This window comes from Hyperolius riggenbachi, chromosome 9, assembly GCF_040937935.1.
Source record: "Hyperolius riggenbachi isolate aHypRig1 chromosome 9, aHypRig1.pri, whole genome shotgun sequence".
Lineage (NCBI taxonomy): Eukaryota > Metazoa > Chordata > Amphibia > Anura > Hyperoliidae > Hyperolius > Hyperolius riggenbachi.
Genome location: NC_090654.1, coordinates 121,902,910 through 121,929,869, shown reverse-complemented (window position 1 = coordinate 121,929,869; position 26,960 = coordinate 121,902,910). Strand labels below are relative to the sequence as shown.

Sequence of the window (26,960 nt, the reverse complement as noted above, 5' to 3'; positions counted from 1 at the left end):
CCAATAGTGAAGTATGTCAAACAATTGAAGCAAATAGTGGAGAAGAATGGGTACTTACAAAGGGAGGTTGCAGGCAGGCAACCAACCACTGTAGGCGGGTGGAGATGTACAAACCCAACTCCACACAGGTGTCCAGTCGAACTGGATGTGGCCACTCTTGTTCCAAAATAGCTTGAGATGTTGTAGGGTAAAAAGCCCTCCTAAAAGAGGGTGCGTGACACAAAGTGGGATAAGAGGCATCCAGATGATGATCATGTGGGCGCCTCTAATCCCCCTTTGTGTTGTCCAAACACAGCATAGATGTTTAGGGCATGCTCATCCACAGATTGTGCTTTAACAATCAAATGCTTTCTGATCGTCAGGCATTTAGCTCCTGCAGGCAAGTTGTTCGGAAAGTACAAGATTTCTGGGCATGTTTATATATTTCTGGGCATGTTTACATATCACTATATATTTATTTACACTGAAAACACCTGTGCAGAGTAAACAACATGTATTTGTAGCTTGTTGAGAAAACAAATTAAGCAAAGTGTTCATTCAAAACTGTATTCCAACAGATGTACAAGTGAGAAGTGTTTCAGTCACAAGAGGAAATTGTGTACAAGATAACTGGCACTGCTATATACAAAATAGTAATCGGCCATCTTTAAAAATAAGCAACTAAATAAAATACATATACAGTGCAATATTAAAAATAGCTACTCTTATTACAAAAACAACAAAATACTGCTATACACCCTGCTAGAAAGGCAATGTGTTGCAGAGCCCTTAGGTAACGAGACTTGTTGGAACAATGGTGGTTGAGGATTGCAAATTAGCTTCAAACGCCCTTGTGAACGAGGGTGAGATCATGGCAGCTCCACTGGAGATCCCGTATATTCCTGGGCACCCTGGCAGTCTGAAACACGTAGGCCAACTTCTGGATCCTAACCTGGTGCTAGAACTGTCCAAGACTGCAGCTCCGTTCTCAAAGCCCTTGCCAAGCAAGGCCCTTCTGTGTCATTGAACAATCTCAAAATAGTGCAAAATTGCAAGGATGTGCTGAGGCATAAAAATATATCCAGTATACAAAGCCATTCCAACAATGGAGACCAACATGGAATCTGGTGGAAGAGAGTTAAGGAATAGAACAAATATGATGCTAATGATGACCGTTATCAACACCCAACTTGGGGAAACTGTTATAAATATAGTTTATAGTATAGTATAGTAAAATACATTGTTAGTGCAGAAACCAATAGTAACTATATCCATGGATACCAAATACATGCAGCATTACTAAAATGAAAAAACATAACACTCCTGTATTAACACTCCTGTCTTATGTGATGGAGGTAGTGATCCCCCAATCTCCACTTCCTTTTCCTGATACCGCCCACTCTAATTATTTACAAGGTGATGAAGTAGCCAGTACCTTTGGGGGGGGGGGGGGGGGGGGATAACCCACACTAACACTGGTGCTTAAAGTGGTATCGTCACCATAAAAAAATCAAATTTCAACAGCAACTGGTCTGAGTGTATTAAGTGATAAAGATGCTAATCCTGCATTCAAAACTTTTTCTGCTGTTATGATTTGGAGTTATCACATACTTAAGGAACACTGGCCCTTTAGTAGTCGTGCCAAAGAATTGCATGCTGGGGGTTCTTTTTATCTATAATCTATTCCTCCTCTTCCCTTTATTTCCCTGCCAGCTTCTTATCTGAAACCTAATCCCCTACTCACTTGTGTTTACAAGCAAGGCTGAGGTGACTCAGCGATTGGAGGAGACAAGCAAAAAAGTAAAGGGCAGAAATGACATCACGAGTTAGCCTTAACTGTGGGCAAAAGACATGGCCCCCACCAGGAACAGAATTCTCGTAATTTACTATATAACATTCACTGAAATCAAAACGTGGACAGTATAATACATGCGTTATGTAAGTAGATCAATTATTTATCCACATATATATGTGGTTTTTTTCCCCTGGCATAGTATGGCTGATCCTACCGCTTTAAAGGAAACCCGAGGCACGAGACCTACGGGGGCTGACAATTTAAAGGACAACTGAAGTGAGAGGGATATGGAGGCTGCCATATTTATTTCCTTTTAAACAATGCACATTGCATGGTGATCCTCTGCCTCTAATACTTTTAGCCATAGACAATGAACAAAACATGCAGCAGATCAGTTTGACATCGTCAGATCTGACAAAATTAGCTGCATGCTTGTTTCTGATGTGATTCACAATACTGCAGCTAAATAGATCAGCATGACTGTCAGGCAACTGAACAGAGAGAGCTGCGATTTGAACTCTGGTCTCCTGTGTCAGAGGCAGAGCCCTTAACCATTACATCTTGCAGCCACTGCTTACGGATATGTAGCCAGACATGGCCTTGCCTTTTGTGTTCCAACAGTTGTCCAAAGAGAACCCCAGATAGCCAGGTAGATTCATATCTCTCTCTCTCTAGTAGGGATGGTCACCGCTTTCCGCGGAATTGTATTTTTGAGCATAAATAGATTGAGCATAAATGGTACATGCTAGGCTGGCTTCAGCATGTAGTGTTGATTAGAGAGATGAATCTACCTGGCTATCTGGGGTTCTCTTTGGACAACTGTTGGAACACAAAAGACAAAGCCATGTCTGGCTACATATCCGTAAGCAGTGGCTGCATGGTGTAATGGTTAAGGGCTCTGCCTCTGACACAGGAGACCAGAGTTCAAATCTCAGCTCTATCTGTTCAGTAAGCCAGCACCTATTCAGTAGGAGACCTAAGGCAAGTCTTCCTAACACTGCTACTGCCTATAGAGCATGCCCTAGTGGCTGCAGCTCTGGTGCTTTGAGTCTGCCAGGAGAAAAGTGTGATATAAATGTTATTTGTCTTGTCTACTTTTTCTCTTCTATTGAGCATAAATGGTAAATTTTAGGCCAGCTTCACTTACTACTGTTGTGGTACAGTGGTTAGGGTGCTTGCCCACCACACAGTGAGACCTAGGTTCAAATCCCAGCCAATGTGAGTTGGCTTTTATGCTACAAACCCTTAAAGGGAACCTAAACGGAGAAGGATATGGATTTTTCCTTTTAAAATAATACCAGTTGCCTGAATCGCCTGCTGATCCTGTGTCCAGTGTTCTCCCCAGAGCCATTTACCAGGGCGCGCCGCCCGGCTGTTCTTCTCTGAGCGCCCGGGTAAATTATCCCTGCTCTTTGCATTTCTTAGTGATCAGCGGCGGCTGTATCAGTGCAGCCAGCCGCTGTCACTCAGAGACACCATCTCCGCCCTCCTCCTCAGCTCCCGGCAGTTGTGTGGAGGGGCGGGGGAATGCAGGAGACGTCACGCAGCTCCTACGAGCTCTGAAGAGAGGAACCACGGCTCTGGTCTCTAAATGTTCAGCCAGACGCTGCCCCCCTCCTCACTGTACTCAAAGCTCAAATAGGCTGAAGAGAGAGGGAGAGCACACAGCTCTGATCCTTGTGGAATGTTTTGCCAGACGCTCTCCTCTCCCTGTACTGGTCCAGCCGCAGCGTGTTTGTGTGTGTTGTGAGTCTCGCTGGCGTCTAATGGAGGAGGGGAGCTTCTAACTCAACTTCTGCCAGTCAGAACTTAACGATGCTTGACCCTTTTACCCCATGATTATCCTGTCCTGCCGCTGCTTTCCCCAGCCCTGATTAACGCCAGAAGTGTCACTGGTGTAAAAGAGCTGCAGCTTGGGGGAGAGGAGAGTGAGCCTGTGTGCAGATGGCCACCGCCCAGGGCAACTGCAGACAGAGGCACAGGGTGATTAGTGAGACACCCTGGCCCCTTTACAGCCACAGCCAGCAATATCCTGTGTGATTGACAGGGTCACATTAGAAACTGCAGCCAGGTTCAATCTGCAGATTTGAAAGTGAAACCAAAAAGATCCCCCCCCCATGTTTCCTATATATATTGGTGGTGTAAGTGGGGATATCTGGGGGGGAGGATATTGAGGCACGCAATTTCCCACCGAGTGCCACCCAGCATAACATTCCCCACCCGGCTACTTTTTCATACCACCCGGCTGGAAAAAAATTCTGGGGAGAACACTGGTGTCTCTAATACTTTTAGCCACAGCCCCTGAACAAGCATGCAGATCAGGTGCTCTGACTGAAGTCAGACTGGATTAGCTGCATGCTTGTTTCAGGGTGTGATTCAGCCACTATTGCAGTCACAAAGATCAGCTGGACTGCCAGGCAACTGGTATTGTTTACAGGAAACATCCATATCACTCTCAGTTAAGGTTCCCTTTAAGCAACCGAATGTTTCTATTGCATTGAGCATAAATGGTAAATTTTAGGCCAGCGTCAGTTACTACTGTAGTGGTACAGTGGTTAGGGTGACTTGTCCACCACACAGTGAGATCTGGGTTTGATTCCCAGCCGTGGTATGATGTAAACTGGTTTTTGAAATAGTATAATTCCCTGACAGATGAGACCCTCCTCCCTCCGGTAGGAGGGAATAGGTAGAAGGGTAGAAGGGGAGGTGGGAGGAGGAGACCCACAAGAGGCTAATTAAAATCTCCCTAGCAGAGTGTGTAGCAGCTGTCCCATAACTAATTAGTGTAGGCAGACAACTGAGTCAAATGGTATAAGGACCTTGCTTGTAGGAGGGAGTGTGGGTCCTCCAGCAGTGATGTGTATTTCACTCAATCAGGTGTGCCTCCAGGTATTAGAGCTCTTGAAACATGTTTTCTATCATTTTTCCAGCCGGTAGAATTTTTTAAAATTTTCAAAGTTCGCCTCCCCACTTTTTCGCGAACCGAACCTTTCGCAGAGGTTAGCGAACCTAAAATCTGAGGTTCGCGACATCTCTACACCTGACTCACTAGCTGCATAGGGCTGCCAAGCCTTTTAAAAGGCACAAACTGTGCTCACATGGGTGCTGGAGACAGACTCTTGCTCAACTTCCTAATAGGAGATTACTGTAACACTAACTTCATAACAGAAACAGTTCCACATACTGCAATACATGTTAGCAAAGACACCACTGCAGGTTGCCTCACATCAACACCCTAAACCAGGCTTACTACTAGGAGTGCTTAAGGATGTTGCTCTACTCCCCTCCTCTGTAGCTCCCAAATCACTGGGTCATTTTTAACCTTAGAAGAGGGTGGGGATGAGAGGCACATGGTGTCCCTGTTAACATGTACTAATATATGTGGAATTGATGCCTCTTTGATGAAGTTACAGTGATGTCTATGAGGAAGCAGAGCAAGTAGAGTCTAGTTAATTTTCGGCACCTGTGTAAACACAGCACTATACAGCTAGTGGGAGTCAGGTACTGCTTGAATCAGAGCACTGCCATTCTGTTTTTTTTCCCCTTTAAATGCAAAGTCTCTATACTTACCTAACATTTGGAGTTTAATATTTTAAAATATTTGATCATTTCTGTGGGCCTCTTTATGTGTACTTATTTAGCCACATGTAATGTGGGCACAGGGAGAAGCAGGGATCGCCCTCCCTGCGCTAGGTTAAAAGGAAATAAATATGGATCCGTAACCCTCTTGCTTCAGTTGTCCTTTAAAGAGAATGGGCAGATGGGACACAGAGGCATGTTCTCTGCCTCATAACATGCCTCTGTGCCCCCACACCGCTGCTCTTTGCCCCCCCCCCCCCACACACACACACACAATTAGCGACCATATTTGTCACCATCTCGGAAGTAAACACAGGGAGAAAGTTTACCTGTTCAAAGCGCCCGCCAGGGATGTCCCTGCAGGGTTTCCTGAGCTGCTATTGGGCAGCTCTCCCTGGCTGCGCACCCTGCACACTCTGAGACACACAGTTACTCCATGCAGTGTCTGAAAGTAAGCCATCACGGCCCACAGGAGCTGCTTTTTTTCGGCTACCTGATCCTCTCAGCCCCCTGGATCAGGTAGCCTACTTTAATATTTTTTTGTAAGCCCACCTTGGGTTCTCTTTAAGGCAGAATAGACTCAAAACAACTGATCTTCATATTAATTCTGTGTCAGTGACTTAAACAAAATTAAAGATGGGAATCAGCACAAGAGGCAGACAAATAGTAGTTTTAGGAACAAGGTGATCAAATGCATCTTTCAGCATCTCAGGATAGGTTCATTTTAAGGGCTCATACATTCTTTACCAAAGGTTTCCTGCATTTCCATACACATGTAGAATCCACAACTCCCTACATTAATGTCAGTATTGCTTGTTCATAACCATTCCCCATATGTTATTACCTGCATACTAGGCGCTAGAGATTTACAACACTGTTAAGTCAGCTATTTCTGCAGGCAGAAGATATAAGAGCTTCAATGAAACTTCCAGCAGTAAATCAGTGATTAAACATTGTGACTCTTTCACAACTACAGATTATCAAGCTAGTCACTACGTGCATTGATATAATGTGTAACGTATTACATTTAATCTTCACCGGTCAGCAGATTATTACTACCTTTATTACAGTATTGTCAGTCACAGTTCTGGAATGTGATTAGGCTGAAACACATACTTCGTTAAATGCTGCAACTGGAGCTTTATGCTGGGTACACGCGGAGATTTTGTGGCAGATTTACTGTCAGATCGTTTATTTCCAACATTTCCAACATGTCCAATCTGATTTCCGATCGATTTCCGACTGCTTTCTGTTCGCTTCTATCGTAAATCGATCGGAAATCAATCGGACATGTTGGAAATAATCTCTCTGACAGTAAATCTGCCAGAAAATCTCAGTGTGTACCTAGCATAAAACAGGTGTATCTAATGTAGGGTGACACAGATACCTGCCCTCGGCCAGCACTCAACTGAGTCAATCCACCAGAAAGATTGATCGCTGACACGCCAGAGGGGGGTGGGGCTTCTACACACTTGCTAGAGTCCCTGCAGAGGCAGTTATTGGCTGAGCTTAATTTAGCAGGCGTATGTAGCTTACAGGAACTCCGAGCACCTCTCATGGGCATGCCTTTAAGCCAGACAACTTCCAACAAAGTCGTGCTATGACCCCTCTGGAGGAGCCTCTTGCAATGGCCATGCGGGTCACTTCCTCTTCCTGCTTCATTCAGTGATGCACTTCTCTAACAGAGAAGACAGGGTGACCCAGAAATTATAACATAGCCAAGATGGCAGGCACGATTTTTAAATTGAAATCGAACGAAAACTATTTGTAGAATGGTGATCCAGGCATCAAATGAAAGAGGAGAGCACAAGCTACAGAAAGTTATGTATCTTTAAGTACTTTGCAGTACTGGTTGGAGTCTTAAAGGCATGCCCATGAGAGGTGCTCGGAGTCCCTATAAAGCAGACCTGAACTCAGAACTTCCTCTCTGCTTTAAAAGATACGCAGCAGCATAACATTTAGACTCGGTTCACATTAGCTTTTTTTGCGGAGCCGGATGTACAGATCAGGCCATCAGGATCAGGTAAAAACTGTCCGTTTTTACAGCCGGTGTGCTGTAACTGTCAGTTTTCTATTTGTTCCTATGCAGCTGCAAAACCTTCCGTTTCCGTTCCGCTGGGCAGAACAGTCCGGAAAAATAGGTCCCGCAGCAATTTTTTGTCTGTTGAGCAGAACTGACAACGGATCCGTACAAGAGGATGGATGTGAACGGATCCATTTCGCATATCGGCCCGTTTGTACAGTATACGTTCCGATTCCGTTCTGCTCAACGCTAATGTGAACCGAGTCTTAAAGAAAAACATTTCTTTATTACAGCTGATACAATGGCATGTAGCTTACACAGCTGAGTGATCAAATTGCAGCTTGTGGTTAGTCACAGATGAGGGGGAATTAGACAGGCTAAAGTTTAACTCTAAATACATACAGAGTGCATTTTTGTGCAAGAGTTCATGTCCACTTTATTCATGAGATTATGGCTGGGAAAGGGGGGCAGGAAAAAGCTAATTGTTCTTTGTCAACAGTACTCTGCATTGTGCCAATAGCACAGTTGCTGAAAACTCAGTGTCAAGCTTTGCAAAGACAAACACACATGTTCCTGGAAGGAATGCTTTTACAATGTATCAGAAATTGTCATCTCTCCTGTCAGTTCTTATCTCTTTACAGTCATTTACATAATTACCCTCTGAATAGGGCTGCTTGCCCTAAGCAACCTTCTGATTTTGCAATACAATAAATTGGCACACAGTAGGACTAATAAAACAGGATATCTGGCGAATTAAATAAAGAGGACCCTCTCAGACAAGTTGCCTGCTTGCCCTGAGCTGACATTTTGTAATTTGTCAGGACTGTTGTAATTACTTTGCAGCTACTGTTCACCGCTGTTGTATTGTTCATATGTAAAAAATAAATAAAAATATACTTAAAAAAACAAAACAAAAAAAAAACACCTTTTTTGGATGGTAGGTGAGCAGAGAAGGAACATTTTGGAAAACCACATTTATACATGAGGATACATGTGACATGAGGAGAGAGACATATGTATGTACAGTGCCAAGCACAAAAAAAAACAAAAAAACTACTGTACGCTGTGTTCTTTTTTTTCTCCGCCTGAGAGTTAAATAAGGTATGCAAGTGACACTTTCTATCTGGGTCAGGACTGGGTCAGACTATAAAGTATCCCTCACTGATAAGGAATAAGCCATAAAACTCTTTCCTGGCAGAAAATGGCTTCTGAGAGCAGGAAAGAGATAACCCGATGCAATAGTTCATAGATTTTAGCTCTGGCATACTTCAATGAATGTCATTGAGCAGAGACAACAAAACCATAAAATCTTAAAAAGTAGATTGAAAACCAAAATGAAACGGTGAGATATTTAAAAAGTAATTTTTAGGAGAAGGAGGATAGGTACAATTGTTAATCATCAGTTTATTTTCACCATGTGTTTCCTTTAAACAAAATGGCACCATATTTTAGCAGTGTAACATTAATAATTAAAGTGGTCTGAAACTGACATAACACTCAACAAAAATGTGTTTTTACTTTTTATTACTCATACAGTTATCATATTTGCTTTTGTGCATAAGTAATATTGTCTGTTTATAAATTACAAGTTTCCAAAGTGTAGTTTATCTTGCCCTGAAACCTGCCATTGCATTTTATTCAAACTGCTTTTTTTTTGTATATTAACATCTTCTAATTAGCTGTTCTGAGCTGTTATGCTGGGAATACACGGTACGTTTCTGTACCGTATATCGAGCAGCTGATCCGGCCAGCTGATAATATTCAGCTGGTCGAATCACGCTGCTCGACCCCCGCCGGTGGACAATGGCAGGGAATCGAGCAGCTGATGAGGAGCGCCGGCGGGGACGAGCGGTAATCGATCCGCGTGGACGCGGCGGGAGTCTATTCAGCGGCTAATCGGCCGCCGGATCAACCCGTGTATACCCAGCATTAGTGTAACAAGTGAAAAGGAGCTCTCTGTGAAGCTCTCTGTGCTTCAAGCACACAGTGTTTACACACAGGTATCAACATTGGAATGCAAACAAAGACACTATCTCCAGTTTGGATGCAGATTTGAAGATGAATAGCAGGACAAAGTGCTTTGTTTAACCATTTCAGTGTTCTGCTAAAAAAAAAAAAAAAAAAAAAAAAAAAAAAATCTGTGATAGTAGCTTTCAAGCTGTGAGGAATCTTTTATGCTGGGAATACACGTTACGTTTTTCACGTTCGATTCTCCACGCAATCTATTAGCCATTTGATTCTCTCATCTTCCGCTCGTTTCTTATCGTTTTTCCATTCACTTCTATGAGAAATCGAGCGGAACAGAATAGAGTGGAGAATCGGACAAGTCGGAATTTTATCATCGAAGGTATCTATCGGAAAGATTCTCCGCAAAAAATGTAACGTGTATTCCCAGCATTAGACATTAGAGCAAAGTAGAAATGCTGACTTTCAGACCACTTTAAAAAGGCAGTTTCCACTTGCTGTAGATCCGTAGTGTTTCTTCGCATGCAAGCTGCAGAGGGAAACGCTGGCAATCTGTAGCATGGCTTGCCGTCCAAATCACACTTTAGTGCGAATCTGGATGGCATGCTGCAGATTTCTGCAGCACGCAACAGAATCCCTTAGCCTTGCATGACACAGCTAACAAATCGCCCTGCAGCTATGCAGCAGAATGAGAGCCACAACGAATCGGAAACAGCCCCGGCTCCTAGTGGAAATAGGCCCTAACACTTTAAAAGTAACAGGTAGCTGTAGATTTGAAACATGGGTACACACTGAGATTTTCTGGCCGATTTACTGTCAGATCGATTATTTCCAACATGTCCGATCTGCTTTTCAATCGATTTCCGAGCATTTTCTGATCAATTTCCGTTCACTTTAATAGGAAATCGATCGGAAAGCAAATCAGACATGTTGGAAATAATCGATCTGACAGTAAATCGGCCAGAAAATCTCAGTGTGTACCCAGCATAAGGTGTGTATACACCCACAATGGCTGTTGACAGTAGGCATTAGGACTCAATACCTCCAGCAAAAGTTTGGGGCCAGGTGCTGTAAAGATGATATGTCGTTAGGCTACAGCCCAGCAACACGTACTAGTGCTATGAGAGACAATGGCACAGTACACAATGAAGCGAACCTGGCAAGTGATGGCACAATGGCTATGAGGAATGGTAAGGAACAGGTTAGGTTAGCGTTAGGTGTGGCGACAGTGGAAGGAAGGTTAGCGTTACATAGTTATTTGGGTTGAAAAAAAAAAAAAAAAAAAAGACATACGTCCATCGAGTTCAACCAGAGAACAAAGTACAACTCCAGCCTGCTCCCTCACATATCCCTGTTGATCCAGAGGAAGGCGAAAACCCCTTACAAGGCATGAAAGGTGTAGCGACAGGAGGAATTGCATTAGGTGTAGCGGCATTAACTAAATATACACATCCGAGATAAAAGGAGAAAGCCCCCACCCCATCTTGTAATTTGTAGATGCAATAACCAGCTGAAAGATACACCTACACATTCTAAAGCAAGCCATACACTGGTCGATTTTAGCCATTGATCGACGGACGATTCAACTGTTTTGATTGAATCGATGCAGCAGAAAGCATGATCGATCTCCGGCCGATTTTGATCGATCGGTCCTGGCGGAAAATGTGGGTCCATCGGCTGCTGGCAGCCGGTCGATGGCCCATAGGGTTGCATTGGATCGAATGGTGCAACACTGCATTTCGATCGAATTTCAATCGATTTCATTCTGAAATCTATTGAAATTCGATTCCTACTGTGTGGCACACATCAGATACATTCCTGTCAGATTCGACCTGATAGGCATCTGACAGAAATCTGATGGTCAGCACGGTGGCGTAGTGGTTAGCGCTCTCGCCTTGCAGCGCTGGGTCCCTGGTTCGAATCCCAGCCAGGGCACTATCTGCAAAAGAGTTTGTAGGTTCTCTCCGTGTCTGCGTGGGTTTCCTCTGGGCACTCCGGTTTCCTCCCACATTCCAAAAACATACGGATAAGTTAATTGGCTCCCCATAAAATTGGCCCTAGACTACAGTACTTACACTACATAATATAGACATATGGCAATGGTAGGGATTAGATTGTGAGCTCCTTTGAGGGACAGTTAGTGACAAGACAATATATATTTATATACACACTGTACAGCGCTGCGTAATATGTCGGCGCTATATAAATACTAAATAATAATAATAATAATAATAATAATAATGATGGTCGAATCTGCTGCAAAGCTACAAGTGTATGGCCACCTTAACTGTGGCTCTGTTCTGGCTCAGATACCTACTATGGGAATTTAAACGGAATCGGTCACATAGGAGAAAACAGAGCTGCTATCAGCATGCTTACAATACATTCTGAACCTTGTTACTATGGCCAAAGATTAACATTAAAACTACAGTTAGTTAAACCGATATGTTGGAGTGCGCAGACAATATAAACCGCATAGAAAATGCAATTTATTGTAACAGTATGTTCACATCAGTGCATCAGCAGAATAACCTGAGGCAGGCTGTGCATTAGACATTTAAAAGCGGACCCGAACTAAACTTTAATTGAAAATATTTAGTTGCACCACTCTGACACATACAAAAATAAACACTCCTTCAAGCCTATGAGCATGATTTCAGTGCATACTTTTCACCCTTCTCTGTTCATAACTAGGGTTATACAGGTGGCAGCTGCAGGGTTATACAGGTGGCAGCCATTAGCAATTCCTCCTTTGCCGACCACCTTCTCCACCAGTTTGCCAGATTTTGTGCGGCAATATGAAAGGAAGGGAGAGGTTCCTGCAATAAATGTAAAATATTTTATATTTGTCATCATGCAGGTGAAAAAAAGACTGCTATTTATTATCATGAATTTAGAAAATAGATTTTTAATTTGGGTCCACTTTAAGTTTACAGATGCAGTGAGGCATACTTTTTTTTTTTTAACAACTGTATGCATTGCATGCGTAACGCACAATGCAACCTTTCTCCTGTTTTTACAGGGTACGGAACGCCCGGTGTGAAACTAGCCAAAGCCTTCAGTTTTACCTTTACAGCCCTGTTATGATTGTTAATGGCATAAACCACTGATGGGCCGCTCGATTCCCGGCCGCTCAATTATTTCCAAGCATTTCCGAGCGCATTTCGATGATTGTTAGGTCAATTTTCATGTAAAGTATGCCAAATCGACCTAACAATCATCGAAATGCACTCGGAAATGCTTGGAAATAATCGAGCGGCCGGGAATCTAGCGGCGCATCGAGTGCGGGAACACACCGTGTGTATTCAGCATAACGATTTTCCCACCAATATACAGCAGATTCTATCACTGTGATCGAATCTGCTGTGAAATCGTTGCGCAAAAGATTGATAAAAGATTTCCGTACGAAATCAATCGTTCCCGTCGATTCCCATCAAGCCGTCCGTGCGGTAGATTTTTCTCGATCGCCGGCGGGTCAGGAGTGCGTCAATAGCGGCATTCAAATGCCCGACGCAATACAGCGGCAATTATACGTTACCTGTTCCGGCCAGCGCCAGTCCCTGCTGTCGCCGATGTCGTCTTCTCCGCTGGGTTCCGCGGTCCAGCTGGCTTCACTTCCTGTACCGGCAGGAAGTTTAAACAATAGAGCGCCCTCTACTGTTTAAACTTCCCCGGACAGAAAGAAGTGATGCCAGCCGGACCGGAACGTGAAACCCAACGGAGAAAAAGACATTGGTGACAGCAGAGACTTGCGCTGTCCGGAGCAGGTATTGTATGCAGGGTTGGGGGGGGGGGGGGGGGCTAGGCAGCGGCAGCACCACCACAGATTGTGATCGGTTCCGTGCTGAAATCTATTCACAATCTTTGCAGTAAAGGCAGCCATACATTTCCTCTCTGATCAGATTCGATCAGAGAGGGATCTATCTGTTGCTCGAATCGGATGGCAAATCGACCAGTGTATGGCCACCTTTACAGAAAATTATATGGTGTGTACTAGGCATAAGACTTATTTCTAAAGTGAAACCCGAAGTGAGAATGATATGGAGGATAATAGATAGATAGATATATTATGAATAAACAGTCTGGAAGGAGTACACAGAGTGCGACTGAACCGGGTCCTTTAGGTTCAGGTATTCACATCCTTCTGGAGCACCTTGACAAAAGATCAAACATGTCCAGAAAAGGGCAGGTCTGCTCAGCCTTTGTGTACACTACCAGCAATACAGCAAATTTCACAGAAATCTGGGCAGTATATTGTATGTTTAAGAAATGCATAAACAAATCTGTGGTAGGCTTCAGCAGAATAATTCTTGTACTTATGCTGGTACAGCCCAGTTATGTTTAACTCAAATACAAAGATTTTCAGTGAGGCTGCACCGTGTACATTTCATGACACGGCCTTGAGAGGGACTCCATTACTACAATTCATATTTTGACTCACTGCAGCCAGAGCTTAGTTGTGAGGTGAACGCCTTACTATGCTTCCCTGAAATGCATTTCATCACACACTAAATGTTACCTAGTAAAGGGGGGGGGGGGGGGGGAGATGGATTTAACCCTCATCCACACTATAAAATTGCAAGAACATAAGTATTTACCCGTGCAAGTCTTCAAACGCATACCTTGCATGTTCGTATGTGTTAAATTAATCAAAAATGCAAATACGGTAGGTGTGTGAAAAAGGCAGCTCATTTTTTTCCCCATTGATAGAACCACACAATTCTAACTTCAAGGTGACCTGGCATACAAAATGGTTTGGAACAGCACAGCGTTTCAAGATGGCCACAAGTCAATGGCCTCAATTCACGAAGATCATGCTGGAGATAAGGCAAGAGAAAACTTACCACCACACAGTGAGAGAGTTATCTTATCTCTCCATTTCTTAAGTTACCTCCTCTGTTATTTTCACACGCAGTTAATTAAAAGCCTGTCTTTAACTTTAGAATTTTGGAGTTATTTTAAGGATTAAAGAGTTAACTTAAAGACAGAAGAGTTAACTTTAGGTTTGCCTGAGGTAAAAGGTTTCCTGAATACTACATGCCTCGTCACCATGGTGATAACTCTAGAAACATTATTAACCTACCCAGCGTTCAATTTCCCCAGGATTTCTGTGCAAACAGTGATAAAATTTATTTTTAAAACTTTTTTTTCACTGTAACTTGTCAAAATGTGTCAATCAAGGGTCTAGTATACAGTGCAGGAAAGTATTGATGTGTATGCATGTTTATACTGTTCACAGCATGTTTTTTTGAATGGACATTTCTGTCCATACCGCTAGGGAGGTTAAAGGGAACCAGAGAGGAATGCATTGTTAAAATAGAAAAAGATTTTATACATACCTGGGGCTTCTTCCAGCCCCATAAGCCTGGATCGCTCCCACGCCGCCAACCTCCACTTCCTGGATCCGCCAGTACCGGGCCCGTCACTTCTGACGGATGCGGCCAATTGTCCGCATCACAGGGGCTCCCTCCATACCCGTACGCATGCGGCTGCGCAGTAGGCAGCCACACGCGTAACTGTGTAGAGAAACCGAGAGCCCAATATAGTGTAGTATGTTAAGCATAAATGAAATAAAGGTTATCGTGAGAAAATTATACTCACAAACGTGGGTTACCACAAAGGCAACCACTGTATAGGCAGGTGAGGAGATTAGACCTGTCCTCACTCAGGGATAAGAAGTCGCTCTCTGTAGATGCGAAAGGGGGTAGATCACCCCTCCACCAGGGTGGACACGGTATAGAAGTAGGAGAACAGAGGCGCCAGCAGGATAAAAGCGGATAAAAACTTTAAAATTTGCTGGGAGGAAGTGGTGGACTTACCTCCATAAAGCAGACACGAAAGACTGTCTGAATAGTAGCAATCACATTTATTAAATAGTACCCCAAAAAAGTGCAACGCGTTTCGCAGGCCCAGCCCGCTTCATCAGGCAATAAACGTGGGGACAAAACAGAATTTCGGCATTAGCAGGTGTAGCGCTACACCTGCTAATGCCGAAATTCTGTTTTGTCCCCATGTTTATTGCCTGATGAAGCGGGCTGGGCCTGCGAAACGCGTTGCACTTTTTTGGGGTACTATTTAATAAATGTGATTGCTACTATTCAGACAGTCTTTCGTGTCTGCTTTATGGAGGTAAGTCCACCACTTCCTCCCAGCAAATTTTAAAGTTTTTATCCGCTTTTATCCTGCTGGCGCCTCTGTTCTCCTACTGCTACACGCGTAACTGTATGGAAGGAGCCCCCTTTGATGCGGAGAATTGGCCGCATCCGCCGGCCGACTGGCAGTAATGACGGGACCCGGTATCGGCGGATCCAGGCAGCGGAGGACGGCGGCGTGGGAGCGATCCGTGCGTATGGGGCTGGAGGAAGCCCCAGGTATGTATAAAAGCTTTTCTTGATACTCTTTGGTTCTCTTTAAAGACAGGAGATAAGCTTAGTGAATTGAGGCCAATGTGACTTGTTTGAATCTGCTGACCCTTCGCAGGTAGTTCCAGTTGCCATCCGTACAACCGGTTGAAGCGTCATGTGGCTTCCCATCGGCAGCTATGGGGACTCTGATGCATGCTGCGGAAAACTGCAGCATGCTATCCATAATTTCCCCCGCGTCGCATCGTGAGGGTAAATTTGCGTCAATGGTAACTACTCCATTGACGTGAATTGGTTTCAGTTTCCTTGCATTGGGATGCAGAGCGGTTTCCGCATAGCAACACGTCTAGCGGGAATGGGCCCTAAATCAATTGAAAGTGTGATCCTGAACCTTGGCAAATTTTGTTGAGTGTATAAGGGATATGGGGGGGGGGGGGGGGGAAACAAGCTGTGGGGGACTAAAAGCCACATGACACTGCACCTCATCGAATGGTACATAGCTAGTAGCAGCAGCACTACAACTGAACTGAGTGGGGAGAGATTGTACATCAATCACCACTATGCAATGGGACAGTGAATCGGGCCATTTATCAATATATGTGCAACTAGCTTTACCAGCACAAAACCCCCCAACAAAATGTAGCAGATACTCTGCCTTTTTGTAAGGCCTGTTACACACTGGCATTTTAAGCCAAACTGATCCAGTAAAACAGATCCAGTTTCCGCTTCAATGGATCCGTAAGGCTTGGTTCAAACTGGCAAACGGATCCGTGAAAACAGATCTGATCACCGGTCGGATCCGTTTTCACTCCAATTTGTAGCAGCCGGGCAGGAGAGGGAGGGTTAACACTTACCCATGCTTCCGTCTTCTTCCGCCTTCAATTGCAGCCGGGCAGTAGGGAGGGTTTCTTCCAGGCTTCGTCTTCTTCCGCCTTCAATTGAGCCCCACTTCGAGTCATGTGACTACCATGCTTCCTCCAGAGTTGGGAGGAGGAAGCGTAGTCACATGACACGACGTGGGATGCAATTGAAGCCGGAAGAAGATGGAAGCCTGGGTAAGTTTTAACCCTCCCTCACCCACCCACCGCTCAGGTACACTTTTGGCCTGGTTCACGTCCCTACATCCCCCCCCCCCCCCCCCCCCCCCAGTCCGCCACCCCAGTGGATTTTGCCCCTTAGAATGGTCTGTTTCTTTCCTAGTGTGAAGAAGCCTTCCGTTTTCTCATTGCCCCCAATGCAGGGGTTCATCTTACAATACAATAACATTTCTATAGCGCTTTTCTCCAATAGGACTCAAAGCGCTTAGGCTCTCTCAGATTCAGTAGCTGGTAGTAGGATGAAGATGAAGTATTCACACAACAAAAGTTATATTTCTGCAAATGCCAAACTGAACAGATGGGTTTTCAGTCTGGATTTAAACACCTCTAGAGATGGAGCTGTCATGATCTGTTGAGGTAAGGAGTTCCAAAACGTAGGGGCAGCATGACAGAAGGCTCTGGGACCAACAGTTTCCAAGTGGACTCTGGGTATGACTAGATTATTAGAACCTGTGGATCTGAGAATGCGGGGATTGCTACGCAACTGCAACAGTTCTTTCATGTATCCAGGGCCCAGATTATTCAGTGATTTAAATGTCAGTAGGCCGATCTTGAATAGAACCCTCCAGTCTATAGGTAGCCAGTGAAGGGAGTGCAGGACTGGCGTTATGTGGCAGTGACAGGGTTGGTTGGTTAGCAGTCCGGCAGCAGTGTTCTGTATCAGCTGTAGGCGGTACAAGTCCTTTTTTTGGAAGGCCAGTGTAGAGAGCATTGCAGTAGTCCAGTCGGGAGGTAATGAAGGCATGAACTAAAGTTGGTAGATCTTCGGGGGGGGATGAGGTGCTTGATTTTTGCGATGTTCTTAAGGTGAAGATAGGATGATTTCACCACAGCAGAGATGTGAGTTCTGAAGTTTAAATCCCCATCAATTAGAACTCCCAGGCTAAGGACATGATTAGAGCTGCGTAGATCCGTGTCTCCTATTCCCAGTGGTGAAGACGGCAAGTTAAGTTGTTTTGTTGTCATGCGCTGCCCTCCAATCAGAAGGACTTCAGTTTTGTCTGCATTTAGTTTCAGCCAGTTATTATTATTAGTATTTTTATTATTAGATTTATATAGCGCCAACATATTACACAGCGCTGTTGTCATTCATCCATTGCTGTAGTTCACGTAAGCAGGCGTTTATAGTTCGAGTTGGGTCTGTCACACCAGGCTTGAAGGAAAGATATAGTTGGGTGTCGTCCGCATAGCAGTGGTATGTCAGGCCAAGTTTCTGGATTCGTTTTCCAAGCGGTAACCTGTAAATCGTAAAGGGGAGAGAGGATTGAGCCCTGGGGCACTCCATACTTAAGTGGTATAGGGGTGGACAGGAAGGGCCCCATAGACACTTTTTGGGTTCTGCCACTCAAGAAGGCTTTGAACCACTGAAGAACTATGCCATCAATGCTGCAGTATTCCTGTAGCCTGTTTATCAAGATGTCATGGTCAACTGTGTCAAAGGCTGCAGAAAGGTCTAGCAGTATGAGGATGGAACACTCTCCTCTGTCTCTTGCCATGAGCAGGCATCTTCAGTTTTCGGTCCGCTGGACTGAGCGGTCTGGAAAAATTGGTGCAGAAGCAAACTTGCAGTCCGTTCAGCAGAATGTACGGAACGGACTCATTCGAACAGACGGATGTGAATGGTTCCATTGGTTACCATTGGATCCGTTCACATCTGTTCCTACAGTATCCGTTCCGCGAACTGACAATTTTTTAACTCACATGTGAAACAGGCTTTATCTAGATTCTAGAACAACTCTGCAAGATATACTGTATATTATAAGCAATAAGACAAGACACTTGCTTATTTGTCTAGTGGAAGCGTTTAGGAAGACAACATCTCTATCTTACCTGCTCCAAGCAAAAAGTCATATCCCGTAAAGAGAAGTACAGGATTCATATATTTACATCACAGCATTCTTTTCAGCCTACACAAGTCTAGACACATTGAGAGACCCGTCCTAATGAAAACCATACATCTTTTGAACAAAATATAGATGCCACGCCCTGCTGCAGGAAATATGCTTCAGAAAGCATGCCAAGTAAAACAAGAATGAAATGCCAGGATATTCTATCAGCGTAGATATGAATGCTAAGCAAACACCGATAGGTTTACAGACGTATATGCCTCAACGATGGATGCCAATGCTGGCTCAGCATGATGGCAAAATCTAATATTTGCTATAGAAAAATTCCTGAAAACTAAACCCTATTTAATGTTAAACGCTTCAACATGCATTCTACCTGTAGGCAAAACTCAGATTTTTCATATAAAAGGTTAGTAAGAAAATAATACTGTATTAAAAAGATTAACCTCTAAACAACCACTACACTAATATTTGATGGGCAAAACAACTGGCATCTTAGGTATTTATTATTGGTATGCATGGGATTTACTTCTTTTGGTTTCATGCATTTAGCTTTTATCAGACGGCTTTATATACCTTATGGGGTTATGTCATATTTACAGATACTTAAAGGATACCCAAGGTGACATGTGACATGGTGAGATAGACAAGTATGTACAGTGCCAAGCACACAAATACCTGCGGTGTTTTATTTGTTTTTTTCTTTTTCTGCTTGAAAGAGTAAGGACTCTTTTCCTTGGACAATTGATAGGCAGTGAAATGCCTCAAACTCTCACAACTGCTTGCTGCTGCCAGATTACTGCTCACTGCTGCCTGGCAACGGCTTTCTGAGCACACAGTTCAACTGTCTGTGGAAAAGAGGGCTTAAACATCAGGTATGTAAGTGGCAGTTCCTGTGAGTCAGGACTGGGTCAGACTACAGTGCGACCCTCACTGATAAGAAATTACAACTATAAAAACACTTTCCTAGAAGAAAATGGCTTCTGAAAACAGGAAAGAGATAAAAGGGTCAATAGTTCATAGATGTTAGCTCTGGCATACTTAAATGTGTCATTGGGAAAAATCAATATAACAGTAAAAACTTAAAAAGTAGATTTAAATATAAAATAAAACTGTGGAATATCTTAAAAAGTCATTTTAGGGGAGAGTATAAATACAATTGTTTATTTTCACCTTGGGTGTATTTAAAGCCTAAAGAGCTCTCGCCTTGCAGCGCTGGGTCCCCAGTTTGAATCCCAGCCAGGTCAACATATGCAAGGGGAATGTACCATATGTACTCCCTCCGCTTAGTCATCACTCCCAGCGGCGTTAGCCGCTAGGAGACTGTTAAAAGGCAAAACCGCTGTTTATTTACATAGCACAGTGCTGCGATCTAAGGCAGCGCTGTACTGGGGAAAGCCATGTAAAACTGCTGTCCCCCTGCTAGGCTCAGGGCTGAAGCCTATGACAGCCGATCACAGTATTGGCTGGTGGGGGAGGGAGGGACTTCTATAAAAATAAAAAAAGCAAATTAGGGGGAAAAAAAAAATAGACAAAAAAAAATAAATAAATTGGGGGAGCGATCAGACCCCACCAACAGAAAGCTCTGTTAGTGGGGAGAATAGGGGATGGTAATCACTTGTGTGCCGAGTTGTGCGGCACTGCAGCGAGGCCTTAAAGGGAACCTAAACTGAGAAGGCTATGGATTTTTCCTTTTAAACAATACCAGTTGCCTGGCAGTCCTGCTGATCTCTAAGGTTGTAGTAGTGGCCAAATCACACACATGAAACAAGCATGCAGCTAATCCAGTCTGACTTCAGTCAGAGCACCTGATCTGCATGCTTGTTGAGGAGCTGTGGCTAAAAGTATTAGAGACACAGGATCAGCAGGAGAGTCAGGCAACTAGTATAACTTTAAAAGGAACATTCCATATCCTTCTCAGTTTAGGTTCCCTATAAAGCTGCAGTAGCCCATTTCGTAAAATAATGGCCTGGTCTTTAGGGGGGTTTAAGCCTGTGGACCTCAAGTGGTTAACAACAGATCATCAGTGTGTAGGGACACCAAGAGCAAAATATAGTGTAGTATGTACTGGTAGTTGAAATGAAGTATGATAGAGTAATAAGCTATACTCACAAAGCAGGGTTACCTCAAAGGCAACCACTGTAAAGGCAGGTGGGGAGATTAGACCTGACCTCACTCAGGATTAAGAATTCGCTCTACGTCAGGGGTCCCCAAACATTTTGAGTCGAGGGCCAGGTCAACATACTTCAAACTGCTTGGGGGGGCCAGAGTATACTTAAATGCTGTAGAAGGCTTTTGCAGGCCAGACAGTGAAGCATACCCAGGTGACAACCTGCAGTCCAATTGGACAGCAGTGTCACCTGATGTGGAATTTGATTGGAAACCAGCGAAATCCTGCTTTCTGGCTTCCATGTGGATGGGTGGTGCCAGCACTGCTATTCTATATGCGGACCACCAATATTTAAAGATGTAGTTGACAGCAACTATAAGTAATATAGTTTGTGTGTGGGGGGCCGGTAAAAAAGCCTCAGGGGGCCACATTCGGCCCGCGGGCCTTAGTTTGAGGACCATTGCTCTACGTAGATGAGGAAAAAAAAAATAGGGGGTAACACCCTTCCACCAGCGGTGGACCTGATATAGCGTAGTATGGATACAGAGGCGCCAAAAGGATAAAAGTATCTAAAAAAAGTTTAAAGGTCCGTACACACGCCGGATTGCTGGCAACAACGGGTCTGTCGTCACCTCCCGCTGGGTGGGCGTTCCAGCGACAGTCCGGCGTGTGTACAGTCTGTCGGCGGACTGATACGGCTGTTTCTGAGCGATCCGCCGGGCGGATCGCTCAGAAACAGCCGTATCAGTCTGCAGACAGACTGTACACACGCCGGACTGTCACTGGAACGCCCACCCAGCGGGAGGTGACGACGGACCCGTCGTTGCCAGCAGTCCGGCGTGTGTACGGACCTTAACACATGAGGAGGCAGTTCCAAGCAGACAGAAAAATTGCCAATGTGTTTGGCAAATACAACAAGTTTATTTACATACTCTAGGGAACAATGCAACTCGTTTCGCTGGTTTGATTGCGTTTTTCATCAGGCAATAACAACGGAGCAATAGCATATGTGGTCAGTAAGAGCTAGAGTTGGGCGAACTGTTAGCGCAACTGCAGCCGAACTGTTCGGCTGCCCAACCTGTCATGTGGCTGTGGCTCTTACTACTTCCGGGTCGCAATGACCCGGAGTAGTACGTCTGCGCTGGCCCGGCGGAGCGCGTCCTAGATCGCGCTCCCGTTGCCTGGCACTCTCTGCGCATGTGTGTGACGTCACTCATGACGTCACACATGCGCAGAGAGTGCCCGGCAACGGGAGCGCGATCTAGGACGCGCTCCGCCGGGCCAGCGCAGACGTACTACTCCGGGTCATTGCGACCCGGAAGTAGTAAGAGCCACAGCCACATGACAGGTTGGGCAGCCGAACAGTTCGGCTGCAGTTGTGCTAAAAGTTCGCCCAACTCTAGTAAGAGCCAGGCAACTCTGTCAGAAGTGAAAATTGATATCTTCTATTCAGTGCAATCAAGACACAGAACATTAATATTGCGCTTTTTTCCTGGCGGACTCAGCGCGAGAGCTGCAGCCACTAGGGTGAGCTCAGTAGGCAGTAGCAGTGTTAGGAAGTCACGCCCAAGGTCTCCTTACTGACTAGGTGCTGGCTTACTAAGCAGGGAGAGTGGAGATACGAACCCTGGTCTCCTGTGTCAGAAGCAGAGCCCTTCATCAGCACACTATCCAGCCACTCGATTTTAGGTGAAATCGATCAAACCAGTCGATCAAATTATTGATTGTGCCGGCACGCTGCGGCATCGATTTCCAGCAGATTCAAGCAAAGTGACTGAACTGAATCTGCTGAGAAAGTCAACAAGTGTACAGCCACTTTTATACCGTCCATATACTACATTGAGGCAACCAGGAGATGTTTAGGTGCCAGTCAAACAGCAGGAAACTTCATAGAGAAGTTCCACTAACATAATTCAGTGGACAGCCCCCTCAGGAACTTTTAGGTTTCAGATAGGTTGTAGTAAACTATGCCCACACTATTCAGTCAATTACAATGCTTTGAGAACTGTAGAGAGTACTGTAAGTGGAGAACATTTTCCTTTGAGGTTTCCCACTGGGTCCCCTCAAGCAGACTAGCACTTGTTTCCCCATACAACATGAAATAATTGATACTGCTTGGTTCAAGAGAACCTGAGGTGTTTAAAGAATGTTATCTGCATACAGAGGCTGGATCTGCCTATACAGCCCAGCCTCTGTTGCTATCCCAAACCCCCCTAAGGTCCCCCTGCACTCTGCAATCCTCCATAAATCACAGCCGTGCTGTGAGGCTGTGTTTACATCTGTAGTGTCAGTCTCGGCTGCTCCCCCGCCTCCTGCATAGCTCCGGTCCCTGCCCCCATCCCTTCCCTCCAATCAGCAGGGAGGGAAGGGATGCAGGCGGGGACCGGAGTTCTGCAGGAGGCGGGGTGAGCAGCAGACTGACACTATAGAGATAAACACAGCCAGCTCTGACAAGCTGTTTGTCAGCAGCGTGGCTGTGATTTATGAGGTATTGCTGAGTGCAGGGGGACCTTAAGGGGGTTTGGGATAGCAACAGAGGCTGGGCTGTATAGGCAGATCCAGCCTCTGTATGCAGATAACATTCTTCAAACCCACCTCGAGTTCTCTTTCAATAATGATCAAGTATAACCAATCTATACGCCATCTCTCTATTTTGATAGCTATTCATTCATAAACTCAATGCTATTCAAAGGTTTCGTACAGGTTGATATAGAATACACATGTCAAACTCCGGCCCTTGGGACAGATCTGGCCCTCAGAGCCATTAAATTTGGCCCCAAGTGGTTTCTCCACTCTACATTATGTTTGGCCCACTCTAGACCACCAGAAAAGCTATACTGGAGGTGCAGCCCTAGGTCACCAGGGAAGCCATATTGGGGAGAGAGAGGGAATACACTAAAAACTAGGAAACTGTATAGGGGAGATCGGGGGGCACTAGACACCAGGGAACTTTATAAAGGAACTGTATAGAGGAGGGGGAAGGATGGACCACTAGAAACCAGGGTACTGTATAGGGGTTGGAGGGGAGAGGACACTAGACACCAAGGAACTTTATAAAGGAGGGAGGTGGTCAGTAAACATTGAGGTAGGCCTGCAACTAGGTCCCAGTGTTAAATTTCGTCCCACTTTGTATTTGAGTTTGACACCCTTGATATAGAACAAAGCAACAGATCCCTTATCAAATTATAATTATTTACCACTTTGCAGAACACTGCTTGCTCAGTGTGATCCCTCAAATTGGCAAATATCAGTGATTTTTAGATGTTCCATGTTTTATGAAAACAAACAATTACAAAGTAGTTTCCTAAAGCTCTGTGTCAGGAAACAGTCATACAGCTACTAGCATTCTGCAGTCAGTCAGATGAACCAGTCTTTCCCAACTAATTGTATAGCTGTACCTCCCACAACATAAAGCTGGCATCAGGGTGTATGACAAATTGCTCAGTATTTGCATTTACTAATGCTGGGCATACACGGTCAGTTTATGCGCCGGTATCGAGCTAGCGGCTCGGTGCCGGCGCGTCACCGCTCGTCCCCGCGGGCGCTTCTTATCAGCGCTTCGTTTTTTTCTATTGTCCGCCCGCGGGGATCGAGTGCGGTATCGATCCACCGCGGTGATCGGACAGGTTGGATCTCATCAATAGAGCCATCAGCGGCTCGATTGATAAGAACTATCTAACCATGTATGCCCAGCATTAGTGTCACCTCATATCCAGTAGCAGGGCTGTGGAGTCGGTACAAAAATCTTCCAACTCCTTAGTTTATGAAACCACGACTCCGACTCCAACTCCGGGTAACCAAAATGGCCCCGACTCCGACGTCTAATATTTAACAGGGGTGTGGATTTTGTACAAAAATCACCCGACTCCTCACTTTATGAAACCACGACTCAGAGTGCCCAAAATTGCCCCGACTCTAACTCCGACTCCACAACCCTGTCCAGTAGGAGCATGAATGCTAGCAAACTGACACGATATTTGCTTCCCAATATAAAAAATTAGGATTCCCAATTCATTTCAAAGGCCACACCGCAGCACGTTTTGATTACTAGCAGATCCATGGTTTGCATTACAATCATCTGTAATAAATCATTACAGAAAGCAGGTTTAGAATAATTGTGAATGAAAATCTGATGGAAATAAAGCATTGTGTGTGCAATCATTCAAACCTCAAGCAATCAGTATCAATAGTTGCAATCAAAATACTACAGGTGGCCATACAGCCAGCAATTTGGCAGCTGATCAACCACCTGATTTGATAATTATCAATGGAGATGAAAAACCATACTGCTACATGCATAATTTATCAATGAATTGACCAATTTCAGGCTGAAATTGGTCAAATGCATCAGACATCCTTGGAAATACTGGACCGCCGTGGTCAATCGGGTGCGCGGCAGTAACAAGTTATATGTACCCCTGTGCATTAAAACACCTTACCTGTTACGCCGCCCGCTAGCGTCACCACTGTCCACCGTATTTTCACACTCAGGTCCCACGTGAATACCGGCATACAGCACACGTGTGTGTGAGTGACGGCACCCGCGCTCCCAATGTGCTATAACACCGGCAGAGCCAATGCGAACAGCGTGACAGGTGAAGTATCTACCTGCACTGGGGCGCACCCACAACCAGGGCTGTGGAGTCAGTACAAAAATCTTCCGACTCCTCAGTTTATGAAACCATGACTCCGGGTACCCAAAATGGCCCAGACTCCTCAACTCCGACTCCTTACTCTAATACTTAACAGGGCTGTGGATTTTGTACAAAAATTATCCAACTCCTCAGTTTATGAAATAAACGACTCAGACTCCAACTCCGACTGCCCAAAATTGCCCCGACTCCGACTCCACAGCTCTGCCCACAACACTGGGGGGGCTGTTGGGGGGAACACAGCCAGTGGCACCACCGCAAGTCCAATTCCTTATGCTAGGCATACACCTTGCCAATTATGCGCCAGATCGAGCCGCTGGCTCGATGCCAGCGGATCCCCGCTCGTCCGCGTGGGAATCTATCCGGCAGGTCATCTGACCTGTCGGATATTATCAATCGAGCCATCAGCGGCTCGATTGATAAGGACTGAAAATGCAGTGTATGCCAGGCATAAAAGATTTCATGCTGAAATCAATCTGCCTCCAATGTATTGGCAGCCAAGATATTTCTCCAATCAGATTTGATAGAAGGACCTGTGTCTTGGTCGAACCTGCCCAACATAGTTAGTTTTATGAGCACCTTATTTCTTAAAAAGCACATGGCCGCCCTTGTTTCCACCATGGAAAGAGCCGCGCCTCTGGATCTTCCAAGTTACTCATATCGGGACTTGTTGATCCAGAGGACCTGCAGCGCAGCTGGCTGCCTTTAGCGGACATGTATGAGGAAGGATACTGAAGATTGTCCTCTCCCAGGGCTCCAGCATGTAGAGTGCGGTCACCAGCAGGTACTGGTAATACAGCCACGACATCTGCTTCCACGCCCGGCCCAAAGAGCCCTGGTGAGCCGCGTCACACGAAACCTTCATTCTCCGTGATACTAGCGCCGCTGCTCCCCTGCCGCTGTATGATCACTCTGAGCCACCGTCTCCGCCTCACCCTAACCTGTAGTTCAATTACGTCAAGATCATCAGACCACCGGACCCAGTGACGCGGACCCTCGTGACCTCGCATATGCCACACCCACCTCATTATCAATATAGCGGATAGGATTTGCAAAAAGTGTTTATTGGACGAAGTGTAGCTGTGACTCTCGTCACAAGCAGGGGAGCGGTGTAGTGACATAATAGGCCGTAGATTGTGCAGCCCCGCATGCGCAGTAGGAGCTTGTGCCCCATTAAATTGTGCAGCCACGTAAAACGTCCTAAATATCTCCGCTTCCGCAGCACATACACAACCGACATTTTCAGGGTAGGGAGGGGAGCCCCCGATCTACCTCTGTGCCGAATTGCAACCCCCGACCCCTGCTAGTTCCCGAGATAGGTTTGCTGTAATCAGTCTCGGGAACCAGCGGGGCTCAGAGGCTGCAGTTAGGCACAGAGCTAGATCCGGGACTCCCCTCCCTACCCTGAAAATTTCGGGTGTGTACCTGCTGCGGAAGCGGAGATGTTTTAGGAAAATACCATCTAACTTTCCACTAAGCATGCGTGATATCAGTGGAAGGGAGCTTCCGGGCTGCACATTCTGATATTACACCAGTGATGTGTGTGTAATA

At 45.2% G+C, this 26,960-nt stretch overlaps 1 protein-coding gene across 1 annotated transcript; it reads right to left on the bottom strand.

Annotated features, from left to right (window-relative positions):
* Positions 1-476: 476 nt before the first annotated feature.
* SPTSSA (serine palmitoyltransferase small subunit A) lies at positions 477-26,380 on the bottom strand. Its single transcript, XM_068251687.1, has 2 exons — positions 26,142-26,380; positions 477-1,103 (listed from the first exon to the last, which is right to left on the bottom strand). Exons 1-2 carry the CDS (start codon positions 26,272-26,274, stop codon positions 1,000-1,002), a joined length of 237 nt encoding a protein of 78 aa, XP_068107788.1. The 5' UTR covers positions 26,275-26,380; the 3' UTR covers positions 477-999.
* Positions 26,381-26,960: the final 580 nt, after the last annotated feature.